This window comes from Tachypleus tridentatus, chromosome 12 (genome assembly GCF_004210375.1).
Source record: "Tachypleus tridentatus isolate NWPU-2018 chromosome 12, ASM421037v1, whole genome shotgun sequence".
Classification (NCBI taxonomy): domain Eukaryota; kingdom Metazoa; phylum Arthropoda; class Merostomata; order Xiphosura; family Limulidae; genus Tachypleus; species Tachypleus tridentatus.
Genome location: NC_134836.1, coordinates 54,288,375 through 54,307,508, shown reverse-complemented (window position 1 = coordinate 54,307,508; position 19,134 = coordinate 54,288,375). Strand labels below are relative to the sequence as shown.

General features: G+C 35.4%; 1 protein-coding gene across 1 annotated transcript in view; it reads left to right on the top strand.

Annotated features, from left to right (window-relative positions):
• The first annotated feature begins 1,044 nt into the window (after nucleotides 1–1,044).
• Nucleotides 1,045–19,134, top strand: part of LOC143233355 (uncharacterized) — a 71,363-nt gene continuing 53,273 nt past the window's right edge. The window contains exons 1-2 of the mRNA XM_076469528.1: nucleotides 1,045–1,257; nucleotides 17,070–17,438. Coding sequence (XP_076325643.1) covers nucleotides 1,185–1,257; nucleotides 17,070–17,438 — 442 coding nt within the window. The 5' untranslated portion in view covers nucleotides 1,045–1,184. The remainder of the gene's footprint in view (nucleotides 1,258–17,069; nucleotides 17,439–19,134) is intronic.

Sequence of the window (19,134 nt, the reverse complement as noted above, 5' to 3'; positions counted from 1 at the left end):
TTTGAGGTTTCGTCCAATTTTATGTCGTTGATTTTACGACTAATATTAACTATGTTTATAGATATGTTTATTGTTTAAGACAACTGTTAAATGTTGAACACAACATGGAAGAGGGTATTGGTTTCATAAATGTTCATTGATACGAATTAAAAACCCCCTATCAGGGTCATGTTCATTTATGTTCAAACGGTCACTGCGACACACTCGCTGTATAAATAGTCAATATATTCCAGTGTTTTTTCATGTTGTTAGCTTACTTTATGTGCTTAAGCGGTGAGATACATTGTCTGTCTGTCTGTCTCTGGTATTTGGGTATATATAATTTTTATATCCAGGAGGGTTTGTTTGTTTGTTTGTTTGTTTTTGAATTTCGCACAAAGCTACACGAGGGCTATCTGTGCTAGCCGTCCTTAATTTAGCAGTGTAAGACTAGAGGGAAGGCAGCTAGTCATCACCACCCACCGCCAACTCTAGGGCTACTCTTTTACCAACGAATAGTGGGACTGACCGTCACATTATAACGCCCCCACGGCTGAAAGGGCGAGCATCTTTGGCGCGACGGGAATGCGAACCCGCGACCCTCAGATTACAAGTCGCACGCTTGGCCATGTCGGGCCCCCAGGAGGGTTAGGTACACCAGACCTCTTCTTCCTTCCATGACATTGTTGAAATTGATTGATTAATATGGATTAATGTCAACTTTAAACTGGTCCTTTTCAGGACAATGTCCATTTATATTTTTCTTTCTTTTTTTTAAGTCTAGTACGTAGGTGGCTGTTTTAATTTAGCACTATTTTATTAATTATTATTATTTAAATTTGATTTTATTTAAAAATCAGATGTACAAATTTAATGGGGAAAGGAGTTGGAAGCAATAGCACCCTGGATATTGATGTGTAACACTGTGAATTTATCCATGTTTAACAGAGGTCATGATGTATGCTAACATTTGAGATACTGTGTTCTCTCATTGAACTGATCTGTATTGCCCGCGTCGAATAGAACGTCGGGAGAGCAAGCTGCAGCGCATGCGTCAAGCGATAACCTTTCCTACTTGCCAGGTGAGGAGGCAGAGATGCTGCTGAGCAAAGAGAGTTAAATATTTAGTATATTCGGCTAGAACTTCGTGATTCATTAGGCCTCGACGACAAGTTTGCTGAACGGTCGTGTCACATACCAGCAGAATGCGTTGCATCAAAACTGAAAAAACTATAGTTTCTGTCTGGATCATTCATTTTCTTTTTATCCTCCGCAACGGTGAGTTTAAACATTTTTAATGACCTCGTTTTCATATCTTACAATAGCATGTCATTACTTCAATTATGATTATAAATAATAGTATTTTAGAAATGCAAATAATTTTGCGATTTTTTTGTGTAAACCAAGCCAAAATAATGACGTTAGATTACAACAGAGCATGGCAAGTGGTTGAAAAACTTACAGACATTTAAGAAATGCTTCATCAAGCAAACGTTTTTTGTTTTATTAAATAGGCTTAAGTGAGTTTGTTCTATTTTTACTGGACTGGCATGGCCAATCGCGTAAGGCGTGCGACTCGTAATCCGAGGGTCGCGGGTTCGCGCCCGCGTCGCGCTCAACATGCTCGACCTCCCAGCCGTGGGGGTGTATAATGTGACGGTCAATCCCACTATTCGTTGGTAAAAGAGTAGCCCAAGAGTTGGGGGTGGGTGGTGATGACTAGCTGCTTTCCCTCTAGTCTTACACTGCTAAATTAGGGACGGCTAGCAGAGATAGCCCTCGAGTATCTTTGTGCGAAATTCCAAAACAAACAAACAAATTCTATTTTTATTTTTAAATACTTAAAATTATGAATTATACTCGTATTCCTTTTATAGAAATGACACACAATATTCCATAATTTAGAGAAGTCTTAACTTGTAGAAATACTTTATGAATATTTAGTAAATTCGCCAATATCCCACAATGCTTACAGCTATTTTGACAGAATAGGTTTCCATTATTGTCTTCATTCCATGGCTACCGTTGTGTTGGCATTTATCCAAAAAGTACAGTCACACGGAACTACAGATAGTCACAAGATACATTATTCTGTTGTTAGCGGCTGAAACCCATGATAAAGATAACTTTATATACAAGAAAGGAAATTCCTCTTTCCAATCAAACTTCATATCCGTCTATGACACAAAATCAATGTATTTGCACTCACAATTGCATTAATCCTAACACCTTATGGACGAGCTGTAGTGGAAAAAGTTCAAGCCACAAAACACATTTTCAATTGTATTGTTTACAAACTGAAACAAATACTGAAAACAATTATACAAGGTTTAGATACATATACTTAATATCAGCCTGTACATGAAACAACGCTCGAATGATTTTTCGTCTCCCACTGGTACAGCGGTAAGTCTTCGGATTTACAACGCTAAAATCAGGGGTTCGATTCCCCTCGGTGAACTCAGGAGACAGCCCAATGTGGCTTTGCTATAAGAAAACACACTCACCTATTGATATTTTTTTTCGACTAGTCCTCATCAAACATTGCAGAACATTATTAATAGATCAATTGTAATTTTATTTATTTGCTTTTAGAGAAAAGTTACATTGGGGGTTTTGCCTTGTCCTGCGCCTGGAATCGAACCCCGAATTTTGGTGTTGTAAGTCCGTAAGCTTACTGCTGTCCCACCAAAGGACTTGCATAAGAAAGAAAAATGCATACTGGTATCAAATAGTACCATTCATAACCCATCTACTTCACTGTTATGGCAATCGGATATCTGACGTTCAGTCATATGATCTGAAACCGATTCATCTGTCCCCCAGCCTATGCTGTATATATATAAAATCACAGTTGTTAGTTGGAAATAAACCACAGAGCTTACTTAAATGGGTCAGAACTGTTTATGAACCATCAGAAGAGTGGAAGCCGGTCAACAACTGCTTCGAATTGCCACTAGCTTCTCAAAGCATCTGTCGTTAATGTTCCGTGGAATAGCTTCCAAACCAATGGTACAGTTGTTAGACACCTAGACAAGACATAGGCCTCTATCTGCTGATTCTCACTCACTACAATCGCAAGGTAACTGAATTCTAGGCTGAATTAGATGTTCACAGCTGCAACCGGACAAAATCTCAGTTCTATAGGTGATTAGAAATTGACTTCAAAGGGCTGGCTATATGCCAGAAGTCCATTGAGATGTATTCCTCTCACAGCAAGGCCCAAAGAATCTCGATGCTTGTAAGGGGTATCAGAAACACTGAACTTCTGAATCAGCAACAGAAGCATTCCTTTCACAGATGAATCACGTTTCGTGCTGCAGTAATAAAACAGTATAGTGTTCTATATAATATAAGGACTACAGACTCAACCCACCCCATTCTTATATGGAAATGGGATGATATTATTGATGGAAACCTAGTGTAGGCAGAAATAAGAATTACAAATTCCCAATCACTCATGCGATTCACTACTTGTCGTTGAGTTATACCGATTTGGAGGAATTCCATCCTCAAGATCAAATTGAAAGAATAAAACTGAGCTTCATATAGTCGTGGAGCGCACGTAATGTATTTGATGTTTTAGGTTCTCTTTAGTACCGCAAAACTCGAAGCACATATTCAACATCATAAGTGGTAGCATATGGAATGTATATATATGTGTGTGTGTGTATGTGTTTATGTATATTCAAGCGATAATATATAATTGATGAAAGAAAGTAAACATCCAAAAGCTGAAGTTTCTTAAGGAACAGTTACTTGGCAAGATAAAAAGGATATAATATATATGTAAAGATGAAGTATAACTCCAGTTACTCTTGTTAACGAGGACTGTAAGCAGCTGTTTTATCGTGGTTAACATAACTTGTTAGATAACTGTACAGAAGTGATTATGAAACTGATGTCAATTTAAGCTGCCCCTAGTGGCACAGCGGAGAGGTATGTCTGCGAACTTACAACTCTAAAAACCGGGTTACGATACCCGTGGTGACAGAGCACAGCGACCTTTGAGTAGTTTTGCAATTAATTACAAACAAAAACAACAATTTAAACTAAATGAAAGTAATACCACAAAGTATTTATCTGATATTCAATGATATCTCTGAAATTATAATTCCTGAAAAACTGAACCAACGACAATAAGTGAGCCTGATGTGTAAGAAACATGGCAGTCAAACCATTAAATAATTCATCATGATTAAATTTATATTAATTTGTAAAAAAAAAAAAAAAAATTCGTGGGATAGTTCTCAGTAGAATTCATTAGAAGCTCGGCGTTTCTAAAGAGGTAATTTAATTTTTATCTTTTTTCTGGATGTTCCAGTTTGACGATTAAGTTGATATGTCGTTCAGTCGGTAAACTTGACTAACGAACCACCCAGTTTTGAAGGGTTTGACTTTAAATTATACCGCTTTCGCGATACTTTGACTATTCAGAAGTATCTTCCAGTTTTGTACGAGCTACTCGTAACATAGAGCATAAGCTCTGGCACTCTTAGAAGTTAATAGATTGCTACGGACGTGGTAAAGCCTGTTAAATGAAATAATATGCAATTATCTATAGAGCAACTTTTGTGAATTAGTATTTTATTTTTAAGCCACAAAAAGTACTTTTTTAAAACAAAAATAGGAAGAATGTTTATTTTGGAAACGGCTTCAAGGTTATATTATATATGTATATACTCAAGGCTATAGAGGTCTTTCTTTGACAGTAGTATATTCGACACATTGATTCACTCCTGTTTCAACTTTTTACCTAGGCTATAATTTAAACTTTGTTTTAAAAAATTGTGCATTCACGATTCTTTCTACAGGACTTTTAGTGTCCATTTTATCAAATACTTTCATTCATTTCGCTCGTTTACGAGTAAGGTGTGATAGATCTGTGTAACCATGTGTTAGTATGAAAATAGTGCATCTTTCAGTACGACTCAGTCGAGTATTTTATTTGGTTATTTGAATTATTACGAATTGATAATTAAACAACGTATCGAATTAGTAGGTGCATGTGTTTTGACTGGATATATATTTAAGGTCCGCTTTTGAATATTGGTTTATAGCATATATTATTCTATGAAAAATAAATCCCCATTAGAATAAAGAAGTTTTATGAAGGGCCCGGCATGGCCAGGTGGTTAAGACACTCGACTTGTAATCCGAGGGTCACGGGTTCGAGTCACCGTCACACCAAACATGCTCGCCCTTTCAGCCGTGAGTGCGTTATAATGTGATGGTCATTGGTAAAAGAGTAGCTCAAGGGTTGGCGGTGGGTGATGATGACTAGCTGCCCTCCCTCTAGTCTTACACTGCAAAATTAGGGACGAGTAGCGTAGATAGCCCTCGCGTAACTTTGCGCGTAATTCAAAACAAACTTTTATGGAAACGATTGAACCTGATAAATTACAACATCCTGTTTGGTGACTTTTCGTTTCCCTCACTAAGACCTGAGCTGTTAATGATATATTTTTAATAGGTATCTTACCTTCAATTAGCATTATCTGTTCCTTATTATGTGATAAAAAACTTAAAGGGAAGAAAAAGAATAAATTATCAATTAGATATTAACTGAAAATAAAAATAAAACTATATATGACAAGTGTCAACCGTGTGAAAAACGTCGAACACCAGATGTCTACATACACTGACGTAACGTATGACAGCACATCAGTTATCAAACTCGACAGTCTAAAACAGACCAGCTGCTACCATTTCTACCCATAAAACAGAAACCCATGAATTATAATTATTAGACTAGTGTCCGTTTTCCCTAATACCCAGCTGTATTGGTATTGGCTTCCTCTCTCTTATTATTTGATTATTTCAATAAAAATTGAACACATGAAAAGCAAAAACCGATGTTATGAATACGTGTAATATCAACCAGCTGAACTAAATGTGTTTATATTCTAAGTTAAAATATATGAATGATGTCATCTCTTCCCACTCATCAAGTTGTCCGGGAGAGAAATCATAAACTATCTCGGTTGACAGAAAAGTAAAATAACATAAAATCATAAAGAATTAGCATCAATAAATGATACAACGGCCCCGAAATTAAAACTCCATTTAATCTTGAGACACGCGTTTAAAGAAATTTAGTGAAATACTAGTTCATAGTAATAAACACATTGGTCCGGCATGGCTAGATGGGTTAAGGTGTTCGACTAGTAATCCGTTCGTTGGTAAAAGAGTAGCCCAAAAGTTGGTAGTGATGACCAGCTGCCTTCCCTCTAGTCTTACACTGCAAAATTAGGGACGGCTACAGCAGATAGCCCTCGTGTAGCCTTGCGCGAAATTCAAAAAGGAAATGAACACATTTACGTATTTTTATCGTACTTGCTTGGGCAGTACATATACTAAAATTAGAACGATACAGTGAAGAGTAGTATTTTTATCGATTCTAGTTAAATGTCTAATATAAAAGATGTTCATTTCTAATTTCGCGCAAAGCTACTCGAGGGCTATCTGCTCCAGCCGTCCCTAATTTTGCAGTGTAAGACTAGAGGGAGGGCAGCTAGTCATCACCACCGACCGCCAACTTTTGGGCTATTCTTTTACCAACGAATAGTGGGATTGACCGTGACATTATAACGCACCCACGGCTGAAAGGACGAATATGAAAGAAAAACAAAATCTAATCTTCAGTTTACCATTACATTCTTGGAAAAAAAAATCCCAAATACTAATATATAAACAAAAACAGTTAATACCTAACTTTCAATACTTTCTACAGCGTTCTTCAAATTAACTAACAAAGATATTCTTGAATGCCATTATTTGGTTGGACTGATGTTGGACTTATTTAAAGTTTACTCTTTCTAATCATGTACTTTTTATTACAAATTTACGTCGGTTGTTTTCACTTGACTTCTGGTTCATAAATTGCAAGTTATGGAAATAAAATTACGTTTATAAAAAATGTGAGCCGAGTTATGTAATTTATAATATTGGATACAAGCTGTGTTTCTCTTTCAAACTTCGCTCTCGCAATGAGAGCTGTAATTTCAAGAAACAATTTAAGGTAATCTTGCCTCGTTAACATTCAAGAACCGTTTAATTATATTCCTTCTTTAATGCTCATGGTACATTTTTGTATCTACGTTAAAATACTAATAATTATACAATGTTATGCAAAAATCCCTCTTCTTTTATCATATTGGTAAGAAACGATGTTAGATCTAACCGTTCTAATAACTTTTTATTTTCAAACGAAACCCAAAATTCCAGCGCTTTCGAATAGTTGAATATTTTTATTTATTGTCCATCCACGGTTCCCTCTGTCCCTTACCAACAGTTAGCAGCAAAATTTGTTCCCAATAGATAAGATTTTCCGTATCAATAGATTCCCCAGGTAGACTGGTGGAAAATAGCTTTGAACAGCTGATCACAGAAATAGCCTTTAATAAAGACAATCCTGTTAGACGGACACATTTCATCGAGTCCTTTTTTTTATCTTACAAGTCCATGCTCTGTCCCATTCTTTCAGTACTAATTTTAATGTCGCTGGATTTACACGGCTCAAATTAACACTTCAAATATCACAAAAGCATCGTATATGCATGAATATTTAGAGTGATTTCCGTAGTTGTGCAGAGACCCCAAGTGGAATCTCTAGTTAGCATCTGTATATATAATTCTAAATTATTATTTGACAAAATTTTATGTGTGTGTGTGTGTGTGTGTCCGCTCGTTATAAACGAACCACTGGGCCGAATGCCATCCAACTTAGGTTCCTGGAGTGTAAAATTGCGTGATTGGCGTTCGGAACTGATTTCCCAATGTCACACCCTGAGGTTACTGTCTTCTTCTATTGATCGGATGAGCCAGCTAGTAAATATATATACATATATTGAAAGGAAGAAATTAAGATCCAATTTACAACACTAGATAGATAATTTTCAACAAATATGTAAACAAAACGTTTTCTACAGACAATGAGACAGACTTACTCAAAATATGATGAAGAAAGCCGGCTTTCTCAGACTCACTATTTCAAACAACAGTTGTAAATACCAGCTGCACCGACAGGAGTGTATAATAGGCTACTTCCTGTCATTGTAATCACCCGTAGACCGTCTAGTTACAGATTTTCTGACTACGAATGCCCAACTGTGATCTAGTTTCAAGCAAAGCAGCTAAATATCATTTCTTCCCCATCTTTTCCTTTTTTAAATTATATATCTTTTAAAACGCAATAATGGTTTATTAAACTACGTTATGAACAATAAAACATGAAACTTTAACTGTTTTAATTAACACTGCTGTTGTTGCTTAGTCATTAGTTCCGTTTTCGTTCGAAGCGTTAGCAGTACGAAAATTTGTAGAAAACGTCTGTTTTATATTTCATTGCGTTAAAATAAGTTCGCACACAGTTCGAAATAATACCACTAATACACTGTAAAAATAATAGCACTGTTATACTGTAAAAAAAAAAAGAAAGATTGATAATCTTTCATAAAAGAGAACAGATAAAACAACACACTGTGTTTATGGATCCCTGTAATACATTACTTTACTTAGTACTTGTGGTAAGAACTTCAAATAACTGTCTACGGATTTACACGCTAAAATCAAGGGTTCGATTCCCCTCGGTTGACTCAGCAGATAGCCCAGTGCGGCTTTGCTATAAGAAAAAACACACACTCGGGTAACTATATTTTGTTAAAAATCAGTTTTTATTCATAAACTATATATCTATAGCAGTTAACAAATAAAATATTCTGTGGTATGATCTGTACAAACATAGATACATTAGTTCTATCGGAATTCCACATCTGAAAGCAGTATATGATTTGTTTTTTGTTTCTTTTGTGTTTTGAATTTCGCACAAAGCTTCTCGAGGGCTATCTGTGCTAGCCGTCCCTAATTTAGTAGTGTAAGACTAGAGGGAAAGCAGCTAGTCATCACCACCCACCGCCATCTCTTGGGCTAATCTTTTACCAACGAATACTGAGATTGACCGTCACTTATAACGCCCCCATGGCTGAAAGAGCGAGCATGTTTGGCGTGACGGGGATGCAAACCCGCCACCCTCAGATTACGAGTCGCACGCCTTAACCCACCTGGCCATGCCGGGCCAGCAGTATATTAAATATTTATATTCCACTGTTGAACAGTATAGATTTTCATTCAAAAACAAAGTTTGCTACCGCCAGCAAACAAGCAAAAATAGTGATGTATAGATTTATATATTCCTTAATATTATATAACGCAACTGTGACACACACATATATATATATATATATTACTTGTCTGTGACATATATATATATTACTTGTCTGTGACACACACACACACACACATATATATATATATATATTACTTGTCTCGAGTCCAAACAGAAGCAAGAAAACCAATTTTGACATAAAACCTCCAAGACTGGTTTTGGTTTATCTTAAGCGTAGAGCTACACAATGGTTTATATTTGGTCTGCCACCAAAACCCGGGTTTAGTGTCTTAAGCCTGCAGTGTTACTGCCAACCCACAGAGGTAGGAGTGGTATAAGTAATAACATTAACGGTTATCATGATGCATCTCCATGTGTAGTGTGTACAATGAAAACTATTATTTACTTTGAGAATATGATTCAAACATAACTGGAGGTCAGTTACGAAACATCATTAAATATGGATCGAGTGACTTTCAGCAAGTAATATAAGTTTTCGTGATAATACATTTATTTTTTCACATTGTATGTTAGTAAGTAATATATATATATATGTGTGTGTGTGTGTGTGTCACAGACAAGTAATATATATCTGTGTGTCACAGTTGCGTTACATAATATTAAGGAAAATATAAATCTATACATCACTATTGTTGCTTGTTTGCTGGCGGTAGCAAACTTTGTTTTTGAATGAAAATCTATACTGTTCAACAGTGTAATATAAATATTTAATATACTGCTGGCCCGGCATGGCCAGGTGGGTTAAGGCGTGCGACTCGTAATGTGAGGGTCGCGGGTTCGCATGTTCGTCGCGCCAAACATGCTTGCCCTTTCAGCCTTGAGGGAGTTAGAATGTGACGGTCAATCCCACTATTCGTTGATAACAGAGCAGCCCACTGTAAAATTAGGGACAGCTATCGCAGAGAGCCGTCGTGTAGGTCTGCGCAAAATTCAAAACAAACCAAATCAACTCGGTTATCCCTAAGGGCTTTCACGGCTGAAAACTGAGTTTTGTATGTGTATTCTTATAGCGAAGCCCCATCGAGCTCTCTGCTGTATCCACCGAGGTAATCCGTAACCCTGATTTTAGCGGGAGACAACCTGGTTTCTATACTCATGATCGGCACAGCTCAGGCAGCCCATTTTTCCAGCTTTATGCTTAACAATAAACAAACGAAATTATTTGGGTTAATTGTAGTGAATGAACAATGAAGTGCTTATATCATCCGAAAAAACAAACAGCAACGTATTGTTTAAAAAATTACTGTTTCGAAGGTTCTGGTTTATATGACATTGATGCAAGTGAGAGCTTAAGGTCTAAAGAGACAAAACGACATAAAAAACAAACAAATGTTTGTTCCATTCATAGAACTACAACTTAAAATCGATTCAAAATTTCAAAAATAAATAATACAAGTTAATAATATATACATAGATTTAGAATCATCGATAAATCTATTTGAAAGTAATTGTATGAAAGCGATCAGGATAAAGTAATTGAAAACCCTCATGTTTCACGTGTGAGTAGATTGTTTTAATTTCACGCGAAGCTGCACGAGGGCTATCTGCGCTAGCCGTCCCTAATTTAGAAATGTAAGACTAGAGAGAAGGCAGCTAGTCATCACCACCCACCGCCAACTCTTGGGCTACTCTTTTACCGACGAATAGTGGGATTAACCGTAACGTAATAACGCCCCCACGGCTGAAAGGGCGCGTATGTTTGATGTGACGATGATAACATGTAAATGATATTCATAAACATACGCCACTAATAACAGCAAAACTGCAGTTTAACATTTTTAAGAGATGTTGTCGTTTTCACTATTTACGCCACCTATGGTCTTTACTTATTTTTTATTGTTTATGAGAGTAGGGTGGAGTGGTGATTATTTACTTAGATATCTGAACCTGATATTTTATTTGGTCAACTCAACTTGAAACCAAATAATCGCAGAGACAGAAATATGATCCCTGGATCTATTATGAAAACGTTAATAGAAATATGTCTTTTATTAAGAACGTTACGTACGCTGTGTTCCATTCCTCAGCCAGTTCTCAACGGTTAAACTTAAACGTTAAAGTAAATTTCTGATACGGAATATACGGAGTGTACCTAATATGATATTTATAGATAAATTTGAATGGATTATAGAATATACAAAAATTAGGTTACCATGCTTTGAGGCTCTCTCTCTCGGGTTTTGGGTAATATGGACCCTGGAGGGTAAGGTGCCATTTGACCTCTTCCTCCTTCCTTTACTTTCACGGTCATGCTGTATGAGTAGGTATAGCTACTGCATTAGGGTCAAAGTGGTCTGAGTTTACTCTGACCCTTTTCAGGGCAATGTCCATGTACTAGTTTCGTACATTATAGATATTATATGCCCTATCAGTAGGAAGTCTGGTTTGATGATGGCCTTTTTTTAACTCCCTTATATAAATATATATATTTATATATTTATTTGTTATTATTATTATACTTTTATTATCTTTTATGATGAAAGTGTATATCGATCTGTTGAGGCTAAACCTTCTACGTTTTTGTTTGAGTTAAAACCAAAACTAAACACTTCCTATCTATGCTCTGCTGGGCCCGGCATGGCCAAGCGTGTTAAGGCGTGCGACTCGTAATCCGAGGGTCGCGGGTTCGCATCTCCGTCCAGCCAAACATGCCCGCCCTTTCAGCCGTGCGGGCGTTATAATGTGACGGTCACTCCCACCATTCGTTGGTAAAAGAGTATCCCAAGAGGTGGCGGTGGGCGGTGATGACTAGCTGCCTTCCCTCTAGTCTTACACTGCTAAATTAGGGACGGCTAGCATAGATAGCCCTCGAGTAGCTTTGTGCGAAGTTCAAAAACAAACAAACTATGCTCTGCCTCCCCTCGAATATAGAAATGCTGCTTTAAGCGTTGCAAGTCCGAAGGCATACCGCTGTGCCACCGATGGAGACATTCAAAGTATGAAAAACTTATCTCTATCACACTGGATCTGTAGTTTATTTTGCTAAGTTTGCTCGTCTCCTAGACTTAACAGATCAATACGTTAAATGAAAACTGATTGTAACTTATCTTGCACAAACAAATACGTAATAAACTTAGCTACAACAAGCGTTTTAATTAATAGATTCGATCATGAAAAGCGAATTAAGATTATCGAAAGCGACTATACCATTGTTTAATGCGTAACGTAATACGACTAATAAAGAAACCGAAACTGATATTTCAACTGGTTCACATGTTGAGTATTTAGTTCCTTTTTTACTACTTGCAGTGGGAGTCAACCTTTGCATGTGAGCCATGGCATGGCCATGTGGTTAGGGCGCTGGACTCGTAATCGGAGGGTCGCGGGTTTGAATACCCGTCACACCAAACATGCTCGCCCTTTCAACTGTGGGGACGTTATAATGTGACGATAAATCCCACTATTCGTTGGTAAAAGAGTAGCCCAAGAGTTGGCGGTGGGTGGTGATGACTAGCTGCCTTCCCTCTAGTCTTACACTACTAAATTAGGGAAGGCCAGCGCAGACAGCCCCTTGTGTAGCTTTGCGCGTATTTCAAAACCAAACCCTTGCATATAATCATCAACTCAGTCACGATGTGTCAATGCTCGGACACCTGCATGATCACGTGAGAAATAAAACTCTGATGGGTTCGCACATATGGAAGTCATCTGTTTAATGTTTAATCTGTTTAATTTGCATATTAGTTATCCTATTTTCTATTACGTTAATCTATACATATAGAACGTTAAACTAATGCACTTATTTACGTATTTATCTCGCTTAAAACTAATAAAATGAAGAAATGCAACTGTTAAATAAGTTTACTTTCCATGACACACCTTACCATAGACACATCTTAGTACCGTGAACTCTGTACGTACAAGTCAAGGTTATAATTAACAGTATAAAGACGTTTCGTACGTCTAGAATTAGGGCAAAACCCATAGTTTAAGTTCTATATTCAGATATAATGACTTCATCAAAGTGCTGTGCGACAGTCATTGTTTACAAAACAACAATATACAACCAACAGAATTTGGAACATTATTTCTATGGGTTAAGTATTTTTGCCATGCAATTTTGATAACCTTTTATTAAAAAAGCATATTCTATGGATTGTAAAGGTAATTATATGTACATTTTTACATTAAATACTGTAATGTTCACATATACACCCTGGCATTGCGTCAGGAGGATATAAGCCCTCTACAGCGCATTTTTTTCCAATTTCGTAAACTATTTTTATATTAATTTATGATTAACTAATTTGATTTTGATATTGTATAATATTTGCTGTACAACAACCATTAAACTACATAAAACTTACTATACCTTGGTTCATTGCTTATAAATACCCGATTCACTCGTTGTACATGCTTTCTTTGATAAAATAATTCTTAACGTGTTTATGTAGACAATAATTCACTTCTATATCTTCGTGTGATGTAATAATTCTAACCCATCCCACCACTTTTCAGTCAGAACGTACATTGTTACAAAAAAAAGGTTTTACACACAACATTATCAGCTTAATAAGTTAGAAAACTCAGTTGGTGTGTATTATAATCACAGTTTTGTTTACGTGGTATTAATGCGCGATTAGTGAAATGGTGGCTTTATTTTTCAGAAAGCTAACGTCTGACAACTATAGTTTGTAATGTGAGATATCTTTACTCTCAGAAAAGGTTGTCTGAGAAGTTCCCTTCTACTAGAAGTCTGTAAGAGACTGCTGGAGCCTCTTTGTCGTTTTCCTTTGTTTATTTGCACAGAGAGAATCCTCTTTCACACTTTCTCTCCATCTTAGGTCGGCTTTCTTTCTATTTACTCTTTATGTCTACTTTTGATGATTGAAATCTTAGAGAACTCTTATGAGAAATAAATGTTAAATCTATCTACTGCAGTATTTAGTTTCTTGTCCTTGGAGCCTGATCAGTATCCGTCTTCTCACAACGTAGAGTATTAATCAAATAACCTTTTCAGAGTAATATCTCAGATCCAGTTAGATACTAAAGCCACACGCACCTGGATAGTTTATCTTTAACAACTTTATCACAATTTACATTAAAAGTAACTGTGGCCATTACTCAAGTGTTCAAAGGCAAAACTGTATGCCTTAATTATATTAATTATCAGTGCTTGTTGTGGTTTTGAACAATCTAAATAGCTTCTGGTGTTCCATTAAATATATTCTCATGGCAACCTGGAAACGTGGTGACGTTGTTCTCGATGTCAGTGAATCGTGACTTATGTATTGTTGCTGTGTTACATACTCTCTTACAAGTGAGTACATTAGGTAATGAAAGTCAAAACCCTTAGTAAATGCATCTACTACTATGTTGTACCAGTTCATTACCAGCAGTTCGAGTGTGCCTGACTTGGGCTTGCTTAAATGTATTCTTCTGACTGCTTCTATGTCGATAGTTTCAAACGTATTGCTGTGTTAGAACCTTGTTTCATTTCTCGATTTAGTGCGCTCTTACGTTGATACAATAAACCAATAACCGCGCTTTTGTGAGCCACGAATTATCATAATTTGTATATGCAGGAGAAGGCCGAAGAATTACGTTATCATTAACCGCTGTTAGTTCATATGTCCCTAAAAGGATCCGAGTACATAAGCTTAACCAAAAAATATGGCTGAGTTGAATCAATTTTGGATTGAGTATTCACTCTGGGGCAGAAGTCTCGTATGCAACAGTGATAATTATTGAGTGAACTAAACCTAAAAAGAAATTACCATATACATCAACAGCTTCTGTGACAGGCTATGGGTTTAAGAATGCCATAACTCTAAGGATGGATAAGTGTAATCTTAACGTATTTATGATTAAACTATCTTCAACGGTTTACAGAATAAAGATTTATTACTTCTAGACTGCTTACTGGTACAAAACATGGCTTTAAACCAATCATTCTTCTTTTCTGTTTCATAACAACTATTTCGTATCTATCTCATATGTTTTTGCCTGCTTTTGTCAGGTTGAACCATTTTTCGTACACTCCAAGGTCGTGAAGGTAGATTATGAGTAGGCTTCGTGACATTACACTAATAGCTTCGGTTACCAGGTTTCTTAGACGGCTTCAGTTGTACAACAGCTTTAAAATTATGTGCCATATTTATGAATCAAAACTTCTCGTAAATGGTGATTTTTATACCTATTGTATTTCTGTTACACGGTTACAATATTCTGTTCAGACTTAACTGTCAATCAATATTTCTCTGAAAACTTTCTACGTGTAGTTTCTACAAGTTATAATATCTAGGATTTGTTTTGTTTCGTCCTGAAAACTATACAATGAATTATCTGAGCTGTATCCGCCGTGGGGGATCGAACCATCTAGACGTTTAACATTTAATGCAAGCATATGATCAATTCCAAACGAATAACTTCAAAATAAGAAAATATTCCTGTGAATACCTGATTTTAATTAGTCCACATTTCGAAACTTTATACAAATAGAATTCGCCTGAGTACTTGCAACTTGAGGATGGTATAATAGTCAACAATATTCCACGCCTTAAGTAAGGAAGTTTCATTCCAACGAAACTAAGAAAATGTTTATTTGCTATAACTCCAACTTATGTTTAGATAATCAAAACCTGATGCAATTAAAAAGAGAATCACAAAGGACAAAATATATTGATTTAGGTTATCTAGAAACATCTCTCGTCAAAACAAAAGCTTTAAAATATTTGTAACTTAACTTTGTTTTCCTTGCATTAAATTACAAAATTCTGTAATTTCTGTTTGGAAAACGAGAAAATCTAAAAAGAGAAAATAATTGTAATTCAATTTTCTTAGCTTTCTCAAACCTAAATAAATTTCTATATTAATAAATAACTAAGTAGCACTTCCAATTATTTCTATCACTGTTACATGTCCGCAAAACTGACTGAGAACAGTTTTGGAATTCCTTATCAAATAAAAGTTATTATAAAACTGAATGGTTGTTTGATTTTTACGTGAAACATTTCACAATAGCAAATATTTGTAGGAAGTGCTACCAACGATAACATGTTAAATAATATGTTTTGCAGCACATTTAAACATAAAGATATTATAGTATAAAAATGGTTTATTCACCTACCATTTGCTTATTGTTTCAGAAGCTTTGTTCACTAATATGTTTATCACTCCACTCATCAAGTATAGCTCAGGTAACGTGTTTAGCCTACTGATTCAGGTAACTGTATGTTGTAAGAATCAGCTATTCTGTGTTTGTGACTTGACCAATATTTATATTTTAACAATTATTTGTTGTTCTTCTCTTGTCTCATCATGATATGTGATTTTTTTATCAACACGCATGTACACCTAAGAAACGATGTTATATCTGGTTCTCCTTTATTGTTTTATTTTTTTCACTTTCTGAATGATTGAGTGTGATATTAATTCTTTTATAAAATCAAAATCATGAAATATTTTACAGTTGTAATCCTTAACTTAAATTATTTTCACATGCTTTCTATACATTTTATTTACTATTTTCCAACCTGTGCGATACATGGGACTAAACGGCTAGGTCAAAGGCTCCAAGGTTTAGGTGTAGCTGTTCCTAATTTAGAACTACTGACCAATCAGGAGTATAAATCAGCAGTACTCGCTACCTACACGTTTCTCTCAAAGGAATAGTGGGATTTACTGTCACTTTTATGCTACTTTCCAAATTCTAAATTTGGAGTGTTAGGGAGATCCATCGGTTCACTTGAACCTCAGAACTTTCGATCTGCAGCCCAGTAAGCTGCTATCCCAATATTTATATCACCTTACAAGTTAACATAAATGATAAACATGTGTAAAATTATTTGATGATACTTCCAAATCTATGTTTTATTTCTTTTAATACTAAACGAAGTTATAGTTAATACAGGTATTTACGTTTGCTCAAAGGTACTAAGCATTTTTTTTCTTTCTTTTAAAGGAGCCGAAAGCCTGGCCATTACCAGTCTGTCTGTGCCCCATCTGGTTGAGAATGGTACGAGAGAGTACATTGATTTGGACTGTGCATATAACTTCACAGAAGACGACGAGCAGCTGGTAGTTAAATGGTATCACAACGAGGATCCTAATCCCATTTACCAATGGATACCGGAGCTTAACTCTCGTCGTTTCTCAGAAAAATTCCAGGATAGAGTTGACAGGAGTTTCTCTCTTTCGCCTTCAGATAATTTCACGAAATATAGAGGATTTCGGATTCTCAACCCAACCACAGAAATCAGCGGGAAGTACTCTTGTCACGTCGCTTCGCTAAACGGCATAGATGACGCAAATAAAGATATGATAGTTTATGGTTAGTGTCCATAATTGTTTTTTTACGAATCTTTTTACCTCTTTGAGAAGATTTCTTTGTTGTTGTTATATTGCGTTCTTCACTAGCGATTTAACTTGTGTTACCGTTCAGCAAAAGTAAAACTGTAGAAATGAATTATTAAAGAGAAAATTCACACGTATAACAAAGACTTAAATGTTGTCTCTCAAAGAAACAGAGCTGCTGCACACTAAAATAAACATAAGAATGGTTTATATTGCATTTGTGTTTCAGCATATGAGTATATATACCTAATATATAATATAATATATAAATATATCTAATATCTAATATAATATAATATATATATACCTAATATATAATATATATATATATATACCTAATATATAATATATATATACCTAATATATACCTAATATAAAATATAATATATATATACCTAATATATAATATAATATATATACATACCTAATATAAAATATAATATATATATATACCTAATATAAAATATAATATATATATACCTAATATATAATATAATATATATATATACCTAATATAAAATATAATATATATATATATATACCTAATATATGATATAATATATATATATACCTAATATAAAATATAATATATATATATACCTAATATATAATATAATATATATATATACCTAATATATAATATAATATATATATACCTAATATAATACTATAAGCAATTGTTCATCCTTAACAAGGAGGAAAGCTTCCTTCATCTCTCACCAGGAATTTCATACTCAAACCAACTTCTTTACATATGGACTGGCATGGCCAAGCGTGTTAAGGCGTTGGACTCGTAATCCGAGGGCCGCGGGTTCGAATCACGTTCACACCAAAACATGCTCACCCTTTCAGCCGTGGGGGCGTTATAATGTGACGGTAAATCTTACCATTCGTTGGTTAAAAAGTAGCCCAAGAGATGGCGGTGGGTAGTGATGACTAGCTTTTTTTTTTGCGTGAAATTCAAAACGAACCAAATTGTCATTAATAACGTTTTACTGCAGCTCTTCATGGAATCTCATGTTACCATTAAATTAACTGAGCATTACAGTGCATTAGCTTCGCGCATTTCTTTTATAATTTACACTGGGTTGTTCTATAGACAATAGCGCACTGTTAGAGTAACGCTATAGGTGTTGAATATAGCTTGAGCATTTAGGCCTCGTTAAAAACTGATACACCAAGCTGTGTTTTAACCACATATAACTGATACGAAATAATAAGAGCAGAGTTACTTACTGAATCAAATATTTTTAAAAGCATAGAGAATGAAATTCAAGTGTTCTTTAGTGCAAAAATAACGAAAAGAAAAATCTTAAGTAAAAGAAGTCAAAACGTTCAGAATCTATAACGAAAAAAGCAAAATTCGAATTAAATAGCGATATAATAGATTATGTCTGCTATAATAAGAACATCTAAACCAAATACATGAACTATTGATCAATACAGATTATACACAAATTAAACCCAAAACTGTTCATCGTTGGATGAACTCACTACCCCCAATTGGTACAACGGTAAGCCTACAGATTTACAACGCTAAAATCAGGGGTTCGATTCTCCTTGGTGAGCTCAGCAAATAGCTCGATGTGGCTTTGCTATAGAAAACACAGTAGACTCAGCTGTTTGTTACTATTATTACCCCTAGTGTAAGTTTGTGGAATTACAAAGATACA